This window comes from Argentina silus (assembly GCF_951799395.1).
Source record: "Argentina silus genome assembly, chromosome: 17".
Taxonomy (NCBI): domain Eukaryota; kingdom Metazoa; phylum Chordata; class Actinopteri; order Argentiniformes; family Argentinidae; genus Argentina; species Argentina silus.
In genome coordinates, this window is record NC_139671.1 from 2,691,914 (window position 1) to 2,705,157 (window position 13,244).

The window sequence follows — 13,244 nt, forward strand, 5'->3', positions numbered from 1 at the left end:
GACAGGAGGAGGTGGTCTCTATGGTTACTTTAAAGGGCAGCGTCACAGTTACACACTTCAAGTAATTTCAGGTATGAATAAAAAAAGGAAGAAATGCAATCGTATGTAACCAACGGCTTAATATAGGATTATCTCTAGATCATAAAATATACATTTTATATATATCTTTGTCACAAGATGTCATTAAAAAAGGACTTTAAAAAAAACCCTCTAGGATCCATATAAATGTTTTGGTTGTTTGCGAACGTGAAGGCAAGTACTTGGGATAGCCCTAACCAACTGACGACCCGCCGACGTTTCAGCAACGTTAGGTTGAGGCTGTCGCGTTGTTCCCCTAGCTAGGCGCTAACGACACTGAGGAATAGTACTACAAGTGAAGCTAACTACTGGACTACAACCCCCAGCCAACCATTGATTCCAAAACATTTTATGGTCCCTGCATATAGAAGCGTTCCAAAACTGTTCCATTTACTATAAATGGAAACGAAGTAAATATATTCTCTTATGGTAAAAACAACAACCACATCAACACACGACATGATGAGTTGGCGTTCTATATGCTTTGAACAGGAAGAGGTATTTTTCAGTTGGGATGAATGGACGTTTCCTTGTTCGCATCTGTCACCATTTTGGATTGACTTCACGGTTCGTTACAGAGGCTTCTTATTCCATAGACTGGGATACAGTCACAGGAGCCCATAATCAAGTTGTAAGCCTGTATGTCATTGGGAGTAACGTGTGATCCGGGGGAGGCTGGCGGAGGTAGAAATTGGAGGACGGGCTCATTGTAATGGATGGAATGGAATCAGAAACGGTATCAAACGTGTGTTTGACACCATTTTGATACCATTCCTTATTCCATTCCATGCCATGGATTACAATGAGCCCGTCCTCCGATTTCTGCCTCCACTGGTGTGCTCCAAACTCACATCCCATAAATGGGCATAAAGTGAAGTGGAGCCTGCACACTCAAATGCCCCACCACATACCTTTATTTAGTCTTAATTAGGAATAAAGCCTTGTGGAGCATTTAAGTGTGCTGGCCCTACTTCAATATATGTAAGTCATTGGTGCAAGTGTTGCCAGATGCCTTTCAGTCAGTAGTGTCATGTTTCAGCTTCAATCTGGCCCCTCATCGTTATGGCTACAGTACTGCATCTAACTAGCTGGTAGAGAGTCCATACACCCCCCATAAGGTAGACAGGGTAAAAGGCAGGTAGAAAACGTCGCTAGAGAAGTTTAACACAAGGAAAGATCAGTCTTTGGAAACAAGTATGGAGCAGACTAGTTTAGGCGTAGTCATGAGTGATCATGTCGTCGGACGAAGCCAAACAATAATAATAAGACATTCATGAACAGGCATGGATGTCACTGGAGGCCCCAATCAAGAACAGACACAAATGCACATACACAGATCAACACACACACACACACACACACACACACACACACACACACACACACACACACACAGGGAATCACAAGCATTCAACAGGATCAAGAAGACGTTTCTCAGACAAAGATTAAACCAAATCCTGTACTTAAAATCACACTTTCAAAGAAAAATTCTCGATTGAAAATGCATTGTAGTCTAGGATCAGGCCCCCCCCGCCAAGAGTTCAAACCAGGTTTGAACGCCACAGAACGGGTTTGGATAGACTCCAGCGTATGGAACACAGTGATGATGTCACAGTGGAACAGAGAGAGAGTGGCGCAGACCCATGTCCACTCGTCACAGGTTGAATTCTTTAGATTCCAAAAATTGATAAACATGACCATGAGACAGTTTGACAACGACAGTTAAACACGTACCCTCTGCACTGCAGGACTCATATTTCATTGAATAACCAATTATTAACAGAATGTACTTCATCATCGTAACACGTTATTATGTTAATAAATCAACCGCAGGTATTGTAATGGCAACACGTCTACAGTACTCTATCAAAATGGGCACTTCATATAAACATTGTACACTTTTTTTTTTTTTTACATTTAAAAACGATTGGAATTATTTTTCCCAGTACATTGAACATCAAGAAATTGTAAAAAAAAGACAAAAGGAAAGCTTGTCATTTACAGATCCAACTGTCTCTCATCATTGTGTGTGTGGTGTGTGTAGTGTGTGTGTGTGTGTGTGTGTGTGTGTGTGGTATTGTGCTTTTTCTTGGTTTCACAGAGGAGGCAGTTTACAGAATCAAGCTTGACGAAGACCTTCTCGGTCCAAACATTGCAGAAATAAACAGCACACGGCGGTGAGCATTAGCCAGGTCGCAGGTATTTTCTTTCTTTTCAGCATTCCAGTTTAAACCAGATTTATAAGCGCTAAACATGAGATGTTCCCCTCCCTGAAGACACACTCTGTTGCCCATCGGGTGGACGTGGACTAGTCAGGTCATGCATGCAAAGGTAACGGACGTCAAAGACACGTACGGATGAGGATGCTAACTTGTGCTAAAAAGGGGTGCTCAGTGGTGCATACCATATCATCGCAAGGTCCCTGGTTCGATTCCGGCCATCGACATATCCTGCATGTCATCCCTCCTCTCTCCCTCTCACCCACCCATCCTTCCTGTCAATCTCTACTATCTCTATCCCAATAAAGCAGAAATGCCCTAAAAATATATTTAAAAAAAAACAACAAAAAAACTTACAGTGCTATACAGTGTAAACCTACTGTACCACTAGTCTGACTACACCGATCAGATGTCAAATGAAAACAACTACATTCAACACATTAACCTATATGAGGCACTTAAAAAGATAACTAACAGACAGAGAGAGAAGGGGACAACATGGAGGCCGTAATGTCACTCAGCTTTACGTCCTCCTAACTGTATAGATAACGAGACATCTGTCTATCGCCAGAGTTTGGTCTATGAACAGTTATGTCTAAAACCAGAAATGTGTCTAAAACCAGCTGACCCTAACTCTAACCCATCTAACCAGAGGAGGGTTGTGTCTATAATCACAGTTCTGTCTATAACCAGAGGTGTGTCTATAACCAGAGGTGTGTCTACAACCAGAGTTCTCGTCTATAATCAGAGGTTTGTCTATAACCAGAGTTCTAGCCTACAACCAGAGTTCTAGTCTATAACCAGAGGTGTGTCTATAACCAGAGGTATGAGTCCATAACCAGAGGTGGGTCTATAACCAGAGGTGTGTCTATAACCAGAGTTCGAGTCTATAACCAGAGGTGGGTCTATAACTGGCTTTATCTACAGTCTATAACCGTACCCTCTCTTAGAACACGACCCTAGTGTCACTAATGGCATCTGAGGTGATGTTTTGTGCTATATAATCTATATAACTGTACTTTTATATAATCCGTAATTAATGTACTTTCATATAGTTCTTAATTAATGTACTATAGCAGCTTCAGAAGGCAGACAGTTACACAAATCAAAGGCCATGTAATGCAAACAACAGACATACAGTATGAGGATCTCACCGTGCTGTCAGTCACGTCTCCGGGGGGACAGACAGTAGATCAGTACTATTGTTTTAATATTCAAGATCTGACGTACCAGATTATTGTTCTCTACAAAAATAAGATGTAACGACGTTTAAATTTAACACGCTCCGCTCCCCCAGCTCCGCCCCCCCCCGCCCCCTCTGTCTTCTCCACATGATTCTTCTTTGATGAGCAAGACAGGCAGGCAGGCAGGCAGACTTGAGTTCATTGTGCGCATGTGAGCAGGTATGTCCCAGACGCGTCCTCAATCTGCAATCTGACATCATAATTGGACAGAGAGTGATGTCGTCACCCCCAGCCTGTTGGTTCATCCAGTGTCTTGGGCTTACCTAATGGACAATCATAGCAATGATGTTGTTCCTCTTCCCAGACTCCCCGCTAGTCTGGGGGATTTTGGCACGTTACAAGCCACCACAGATTTGTGGCGAATCAGTTTGACCCTTGACCCACTCTGCTTCCTGGAGAAAACTCCCTGTTCCTTCACACTGACCCGGTCACTGTACTGCTTGATGGAAGTCACGTCCAGGCACAATGGACGTTCCCCTGCCTCTCTAGCCCAACGAGAGGCCTCACTCCCGGGGCACAGCATGCTCAGCTCTGGGGGGGGTCATTCTGGGTCTGGAGCTAGAGCTGGGGTTGTGGCTAGGGGGTGTGTGTGTGTGTGTGTGTGTGCGTGCGTGTGTGTGTGTGTGTTGGGGAGGTGGGGGGGCTGTCACAAGGCAGTCTCATGGACCGTGTGAGTCAGATGGCAGGAAGGCTGAGGGGTGGCTTTCTCCTCATCCTCTCTCTCATCCCTCTCTCCCTCCGTCCTGTCGTCCTCCTCCTCTTTGAGGCGGGCCATGCCGTTGCTCTCCTTCTGAGCCATCTGGTAGGGCTGAGTGTCGATGGCTTTGGGCTACACACAGACACACACAGACACACACAGACACACACACACACACACACACACACACACACACACACACACACACACACACACACACACACAGACACACAGACACACAGACACAGACACACACACACAGACACACAGACACACACAGATACACACAGACACACACAGACACACACACACACACACAAACACATCAAACCACACTGGTCAAGAGGGTGGCCACCTGTAAAATACCTTTTCCTCGTGTGGCAGGAGAGGACAGGACAGAACCACCACCATTACCACTCTGCTGCCTCCCCACAGCCAGCCAGCAGTTCATTGGTTAAAGTCAGTCACGTCAGTCTGAGGTGTGGTGTACATCAGGGGAGGCTGGCGGAGGTAGAAATCGGAGGACGGGGCTCGTAGTAACACATGGAACGGAATGAGGAACGGTATCAAAACACGCGTCCCCTATGAGCCCCGTCCTCCGATGAGCCCCGTCCTCCGATGCCTGCCTCCCCTCGGCCTCCCCCCGGCCTCCCCCGGCGGCCTGTACCTTGCATGGCAGTGGGGTGATGCAGCAGAGCTTCTCCCGGTAGCGTTCAGGGAGGAAGAAGAGCAGGGTGCCCAGGACAGGGAACACCGTCCCTGGGGTGAGGTCCTTCTCCTTCATAGGGCCTGGAGGAGAGGGACAAGAGGGACGAGCCATCGTCACAGAGCTGTTCAACAACAAGCAGCTTGGCAGTTCAGTGGTGGGTGGGTAGGTAGGTGTGTGTGTGTGTGTGTGTGTGTGTGTGTGTGTGTGTGAGAGAGAGAGAGAATGAGTGAGTGAGTGAGTAAGAGAGTGTGTGTGTGTGTGTGTGTGCTCCCCTACCTGTGAGGAGGCTGACTATCAGTCCCACTACCACCACAACAGTAGAGTTGTGAGCGCTGTACCACATGTAGGACAGAGAGTAGAGGGCCTGTAGTCCTGTAGGCCTGAGGAGAGACAGACAGACACGTTAGTCTCAGGTTAGTCTCATTGAGACAGGCAGACAGACAGGCAGGTTAGTCTCAGGTTAGTCTCATTGAGACAGACAGACAGACAGACAGACACATACTTGGTCAGACAGCAGTGTGTCACCTGGTCATATCTTTCACTACATTTTTGCCAGTTCCTTTTTTTACCACATACTAACGGAATTCATTCAAAGGATTTAGGTTTCGTACTCTTTGCAGGGTTTTGAACACATTTTCCTTTAACCCTTTATTAAATCAAGGTTAGTCTCATTGAGATACACAACAAAAACACATTGAGAGATCTTATTTGTAAGAGAGTACAAGTGTGTGTTTTACCTTGTTTTGGTGGTAACCGAGGTGATGAGTGTTGTCATGACAGCGGAGGTCATGTTGCCGGGCAGAGCGGTGGCGTTGACGGGGGGCAGAGGACCGGGCATCCGCATCATGAAACTACCGATGCCGATCCAGAAGGCCATGGTCAGACCTGCCACCAAACCTACCACCGCACCCTGGGGGGAGGAGGGGGGGAGACAGAGAGAGAGAGAGAATTGAATAGAATAGTGAAGCGTTTTTTATTACCATCCTAGAGTTAGCCTAACCCTAGAGTTAGCCTAACCCTAACCCTAGTTAGCCTAACCCTAGAGTTAGCCTAACCCTAACCCTAGAGTTAGCCTAACCCTAACCCTAGAGTTAGCCTAACCCTAACCCTAGAGTTAGCCTAACCCTAACCCTAGTTAGCCTAACCCTAGAGTTAGCCTAACCCTAACCCTAGAGTTAGCCTAACCCTAACCCTAGTTAGCCTAACCCTAACCCTAGAGTTAGCCTAACCCTAACCCTAGAGTTAGCCTAACCCTAACCCTAGTTAGCCTAACCCTAACCCTAGTTAGCCTAACCCTAACCCTAGAGTTAGCCTAACCATAACCCTAGTTAGCCTAACCCTAGTTAGCCTAACCCTAACCCTAGTTAGCCTAACCCTAACCCTAGAGTTAGCCTAACCATAACCCTAGTTAGCCTAACCCTAGTTAGCCTAACCCTAACCCTAGTTAGCCTAACCCTAACCCTAGAGTTAGCCTAACCCTAACCCTAGTTAGCCTAACCCTAGTTAGCCTAACCATAACCCTAGTTAGCCTAACCCTAGTTAGCCTAACCCTAACCCTAGTTAGCCTAACCCTAACCCTAGAGTTAGCCTAACCCTAACCCGATGGGAATGCGTTTTTTCACTGTCACAGAAAACACTCTACATACACAATATTAAATAGGGGGACACACATCCTTCAATGCTAGCCAGCTGGACTGTGTGTTAAGAGCTGATCATCTGTGTGTGTGTGTGTGTGAGAGACTTACAATGGGGTTGGCCCAGGGGAAGAACATCCCCAGACAGAAGATTCCCAGCAGGGGACCACCCACCATCCCGAATATACTGAGTGCTGCCTGGAGGAGAGAAGAGAGGGAGGGAGGGAGGGAGGGAGTCAGGGAAGGAGAGAGAGAGAGAGAGAAAATGAAACAGAAGGAGAAGAATAGAGTGAGAGAGGGATGGTGGTGAATGAGAGAGACACACACACACACACACACACACACACACACACACACACACACAGAGAGAGAGAGAGAGAGAGAGAGAGAGAGGTATCCACACATGCTCACCTGCAGCACTGAGCCCATTAGGGAGGCGAGGTAAGCCATGGCCAGACAGACCAGGCCGTAGGCCAACGCTGAGGAACAACACAGGGGGGGAGGGGGGGTCAGGAAGTAGCCTTGTGAAGGGAACACCCCAGCCCAGCCCAGAGGACCGGAGCCCAGCCCAGCCCAGCCCAGCCCAGCCCAGCCCAGCCCAGCCCAGAGGACCGGAGCCCTGTCTCCTCTTACTGTGGCGTGAGGCAGCTAGATGTACAGGTACCCCCCAGACACACACACACACACACACACTGGACTGGATACTAGTCACAGAGCCTTACCCCCCAGACACACACACACACACTGGACAGGATACTAGTCACAGAGCCTTACCCCCCCACACACACCCCCGACACTCTCACCACAAAGCCACTGAGCAGAGCATACACACATTGTCAGGACCATCACAGGACCCTCATACACACACCTCTTTCATAATAACAAAACCATTTATCAGGGAATCAAGATCAACTCACAATTTCAATGCAATTAAAGCAGATACATAAATACAGTACCTTGAAGTTTGAAAACATGAATTTCTTGATCTCTCTGATTCCTAAACACTGCCCCTGTGTGGAGACTGAGGGTAACTGCAGCTGTGTGTGTGTGTGTGTGTGTGTGTGTGTGTGTGTGCGTGCGTGTGTGTCTCACCCAGGCCTTTAGAGAGCAGCGTAGCTTTAGCCTCTGTCATCCCCGGGAAGTAAGGCTTGATCAGGTCCTCCATGGTTACCGTCGCCAGGGAGTTGAACGCTGAGGAGATTGTGCTGCAACACAAAGAGGGCTCACTTAGTGTGTGTGTGAGTGTGTGTGTATGCATATGCGTGTGTGTGAGTGTGTGTGTGTGTGTGTGTGTGTGTGTGAATGCATATGTGTGTGTGTGAGTGTGTGTATGTATATATATATATGTGTGTGTGTGTGTGTGTGCGCAAGTGTGTGTGTACATAGTGTGTGTGCGTGTGTCTGTGCTAGAGATACCCTGGAGGCATATTATGGACCATATAAAGTCATGTCTTGTTAGCAGTAGACTGAGAGGCTCATAACAGCAGTACCATAACACCACCTCTAGAGGGCGCACAAACAACATAAACCTAATGTAGTGTACAGAAACAGCCTCATGGAGGCTTACTCCAGAGCCCAGAACAGCAGCATGACACAGCCAGCAGCACAGGGGCAGTTTACCAGGCATTTACCTGAGGGCTCCGCTGAACAGACAGGCCACAAACAGCCCCGGGAGGCCCGGCAGGTCCCGGAGGACATCCATCACAAAGTACAACACCATCTGCAGGGGGGGAAACTGGAGCTCAGACTGGAGCCGCACGGAGCCAACATGGCCGACTAGGGCCTCAGAGAGGACAGGTGTTGGGCTGGTTTCTCAGGCCCACGATTTCAAAACTTTCAAATCAAAACATCGGAATGATCCGGATCATTTTTCGCTATCCAGGATCAGATCTGTGTGGCAGATTTTGAGTCGTATCGTGGAAATCAACCAACAAGATCTGATCCTGGAGAGCAAAAAAGAACCCTGATCATTCTGATCCAGATTAAACGTTTTAAAATACTGGGCCTTTTGACATAGATTGAGCCTCATCCTAGACTAAAAAGCATCTTCAATTAAGTTTTTCTATTGAAATTTTTATTTAGTCAAGACACTACGATTAATCTTATCCTGCATGTCATCCCTCCTCTCTCTCACCCATCCTTCCTGTCAATCTCTACTGTCTCTATCCCAATAAAGCAGAAATGCCCTAAAACATATGTTTAAAAAAAAAAATGGTAGTGTGAGTAGGCAGTGGTCCTGCTTGCCTGGTCGTTGGTTTTGACGTAGCCCTTGTCCAGGGGGCTGTCCTCTCCGTAGCGGGCGAACATCACCAGCCCCATCATACAGCCCAGACACAGAACTATCTGCTGGCAGGGGAACACCACGTAGCAGGAACTGGGGGGGACGCACGGAGGGAGGGAGGGAGGGAGGGAGGGAGGGAGGGATGAGAGTAATGAGGTGTGAGAGAGAGAGATGAAGGAAGAGAGAGAGAAAGGGAGGGAGGTAGGGATGAGAGAGAGTGATGGGGAGAGAGAGAGAGAGAGAGAGATGGAGGAAGAGATCAAAGGAAGAGATGGAGAGATGAAGGGATGAGAGTGATGGGGAGAGAGAGATGAAAGAGAGAGGGAGGGAGGGAGGGAGGGAGGGACGAGAGAGTGATGGAGAGAGAGGGGGAGGACACGGACACATGTTTAGCAGGATTCTATCTTAAAGCACTAGACTTTTGAATGACAATTCCAACATGTTTTGGTTAGAGTGGATGAGGAGTTTGAGTTGGTGAGTCTATCTAAACATAACAGTCCTGCAACTCCTTCACAACGTCCTGTCAACATTTACATTTATGGCATTTAGCAGACGCCTTTATCCAAAGCGACTTACAACAAATTAATTTGTTTAAGTAAGTGAATCATCTATCCATCAGTCATCATAAGAAAGTAATCAACGCTCAGACCAGGGGCCATGGGCAGTCACAATGCTGTCAATAACACAACCAACTGATATTCTCAGATGACAGGAAAGGATTTTTGAGGCTTATTAACTCACATGATGGCCTCCCTCTCGGTGCGGGAGCTGAGGTACCTCTGGACCTGGGCCTGGTTGACCCCGTACAGAGCCAGCATCAGGAACACCCCGCCCACACCCAGGGTCCAGAAAGTGTGTCTCTCCAGGGGGTCAGGGTTCAGGCTGCACCAGGGGTCAAAGGTTAAAAGTTTAATGCATTTTCAAAAGTATTCTTAAAAAAAGGGAAAAGGTAAAGATTGAAAAGCTGTTGTTGAGGCTAGAAAGCGGCACAGCGGCTTTCCATCCCAATAACCCCCCCCCCGCCCCACACACACACACACACACACACACACACACACACACACACACACACACACACACACACACCACCCCCACCCCCAACCCCCCCTCCAACTCACTCCAGTCCAGAGATGCGGCTCCCGTTCACAGCCTTCCTCCAGACCTCCCCTATGCCCCCCGCCTGGTGGGTTCCCACTATGATGACAGCCAGCTGCCCAGCGAACATCACCACCGTCTGGAACACATCTGTCCACATCACAGCCTTCAGCCCCCCCTGACAGACACGGTCACACGCAAAGGACACGACAGTTAGACAGATCCACTGTTATTTCTTTTACTTATTTCACCCTTATTTCACCAGGTAAGTTGACTGACAGCTTATTATCATTTACAGCAACTGTTAGCTTACTAGCTAATGTGACGTGCAACACTGCCCCTGCTGCTCAAAGGAAGATGGATGAGTGAACAGGAGACACTCACCAGGGTAGTGTAGAGGGTGCACACCAGTCCTATGGCCATCACCGCCCCCCAGAGGTCAACCCCAGTCACTGCAGGTGGACATTACAAAACAGCATGCATCACCGATAGGGATATCCTTACGACACAACATTCACGTAAAATAAACCACAGGTTACAAAGCCTTTACTGAATGAAATGAAATGAAGCTGTTCTGAGTGGAACAGCTATGTCTCTGTGAAGTCCCCTTCAGGAGGTGTCCCCTGCTTCCCTTTACCTGCGTTGAGCGCCAGGGCCGGGGCGTACAGGACCACGCCCATATAGATCACCTGGGGAGACAGAGACCACCATTAGAACTCTACTGTGGAGGGGGCTGGGGAGACAGAGACCACCGTTAGAACGGTACTGTGGAGGGGGCTGGGGAGACAGAGACCACCGTTAGAACGGTACTGTGGAGGGGGCTGGGGAGACAGAGACCACCGTTAGAACGGTACTGTGGAGGGGGCTGGGGAGACAGAGGTACTGGAGCATTTCCATCAAGCAGTATGAAGTAACAGGGGAAAGGGGAAAGGACTAAGGACTATGGACTAAGGACTATGGACTATGGATGAAGGATGAAGGACGAAGGACGAAGGACTGAACATCTTGTTCTCCAGCCCCACTCATTCTGCTTGACAGGGGGGATATTAGACCCATGTGTGAATACCACAGGAACTTGTAGACACAACTAAAACAATGTGTGACAAAAACACACACACAAACACTCTCTCTTCTCTCTCTCTCTGTCTCTCTCTCTCACCATCTGAAAGATGAAGGTCACAGTCCCACAGATGCGCACTGTCTTGTTAAAGCGCAGCTCCAGATACTAGAGAGAGAGAGAGGGGGGGGGGGGAGAGAGGGGGGGGGGGAGAGAGAGGGGGGGGGGGGAGAAAGAGCGTGAGAGAGAGAGAGAGAGGGGGGGGGGGGAGAGGGGGGGGGGGGGGGGAGAGAGAGGGCATGACACACACAGGAAGAGAGACAGAAAGGGAGAGAGGAAGCAAGAATGTTACACAAAGCATTAGTCATCTCTCTGCCGTGTGCGTAGAGTCAAAGAGATACAAGGTGTCTACACACACACACACACGCGCGCACACACACACACACACACACACACACACACACACACACACACACACACACACACACAGACACACACACACGGCTGAAATGACATGGTCGGCAGGACTGTCCCTGTAGCTCTGACAGGAGGTACAGACGCTCAGGGAGACGGAACTCTGGGTGACCCTGATCTGAAAAGACATTACGCTGAGAGAGTCACTTTGAAACATCAACACATGACCATGAAAGGGCATTGTACTGTATTGTATTGTGTTGTTTGAAACTGGTTTGTATATTGTATACTGTATATTTATTTTATTTGTTTATTTCTTTTCCTTTCTTTTGTTGCCTGTAAACAGGGCCCTGCTGAAAAATGAGACTCTGGCCTCAGTCAGGTTTTCCCTGTATATATGAAGCTTGAATAAATAAAACATACACAAACAGAGAGAGAGAGAGAGAGAGAAAGAGCCACAGAGAGAGAGAGAGCCAGGATCAGAGAGAGAGAGAAAGAGAGAGAGAGAGAGAGAGATCCCGGATCAGAGAGAGAGAGAGAGAGAGAGAGACAGACAGAGAGAGAGAGAGAGAGAGAAAGAGAGAGACAGAGAGAGAGAGAGAGAGAGAGAGAGAGAGAGAGAGAGGGAGAGAGACAGAGAGAGAGAGAGAGACAACCGTCTGACCTCGTAGGCGCTGTTGAGGCGGAGCCTGTAGAACACGGGGATGAAGATGTGGGCGGGGATGAGCAGCCCCAGGAAGTAGGAGCAGCCCAGGAACCAGTACTGCGTGCCGTGGGCGTAGATCTCCGATGGCGCCCCGAGGATGGCCACGGCCGACTGGAAGGTGGCGAGGAGCGACAGGGACACGGGCAGGCAGCTCATGGACCGGTCGGCCAGCAGGAACTCCTGGGTGGTCCGCTGGCGCCCCCCCGAGAAGGCGTAGAACAGGCCGATGCCTGTCGACGCCAGCAGCAGCACGGCGAAGATCACGTAGTCCGGCGTGGTGAAGTGCATCTGGACTACGTCCCCCATGATGCCGCTGGGGGTGTGGGGGGGAGGGGTGTGGGGGGAGGGGGGGGAGGGGTGTGGAGAGCGGTGAGAGGCAGCCGTACGTGGGCGGAGCCCCGGGGCGGATCAGGACGGCGTGAGGGATTGCTCAGCCATGGGGATGCTTGAAGACAGCCAGGAGGAGGGAGGAGACGTTTCTGTGAGGGAGGGAGGGAGGGAGGGAGGGAGGGAGGGAGGGAGGGAGGGAGGGAGGGAAGGAAGGAAGGAAGGAAGGGAGGGAGGGAGTGGGAGAGAGAGTGAGAGGGTTGGAACAAAGGAAGGAGGGAGGAGGAGAGAGAAGGAAGGAGGGAGGAGGAGAGAGAAGGAAGGAGGGAGGGGGAGAGAGAGAGAGAAGGAAGGAGGGAGGGGGAGAGAGAGAGAGAGAAGGAAGGAGGGAGGGGGAGAGAGAGAAGGAAGGAGGGAGGGGGAGAGAGAGAGAGAGAAGGAAGGAGGGAGGGGGAGAGAGAGAGAGAGAAGGAAGGAGGGAGGGGGAGAGCGAGAAGGAATGAGGGAGGGGGGAGAGAGAGAGAGAGAGTGTTCAACTGATGACTGTCCCTCTTACAGTTTCTCTCTCAAGCACAGGACAGTTCTAAACGCCCACAGCAGCACACGAGACCCATCAATGGAAACCAACCCTGTTCCACCATTGATTCTTAACTCAGCTCCCTGCAGTCCAATCAAGAAGCCATTGATTCTCCACCAGGTTTCATCTGAGTCTCAGGAGGTACGGTGGCTTTGTGTACAAAAGTTAATTACAAGTCTGAAACACAACATCATGAATACACTCCA

General features: G+C 49.3%; 1 protein-coding gene across 1 annotated transcript; it reads right to left on the reverse strand.

The window, feature by feature from the left end:
- Positions 1–1,874: 1,874 nt before the first annotated feature.
- slc5a6a (solute carrier family 5 member 6a) lies at positions 1,875–12,440 on the reverse strand (the record flags this gene model as incomplete). Its single annotated transcript, XM_083688617.1, has 15 exons — positions 1,875–4,370; positions 4,906–5,027; positions 5,224–5,327; positions 5,685–5,857; positions 6,693–6,779; positions 6,993–7,060; positions 7,674–7,786; positions 8,213–8,301; positions 8,826–8,955; positions 9,604–9,744; positions 9,981–10,135; positions 10,342–10,409; positions 10,595–10,646; positions 11,117–11,182; positions 12,093–12,440. 15 exons carry the CDS (start codon positions 12,438–12,440, stop codon positions 4,188–4,190), a joined length of 1,899 nt encoding a protein of 632 aa, XP_083544743.1. The 3' UTR covers positions 1,875–4,187.
- Between the last annotated feature and the right edge of the window lie 804 nt (positions 12,441–13,244).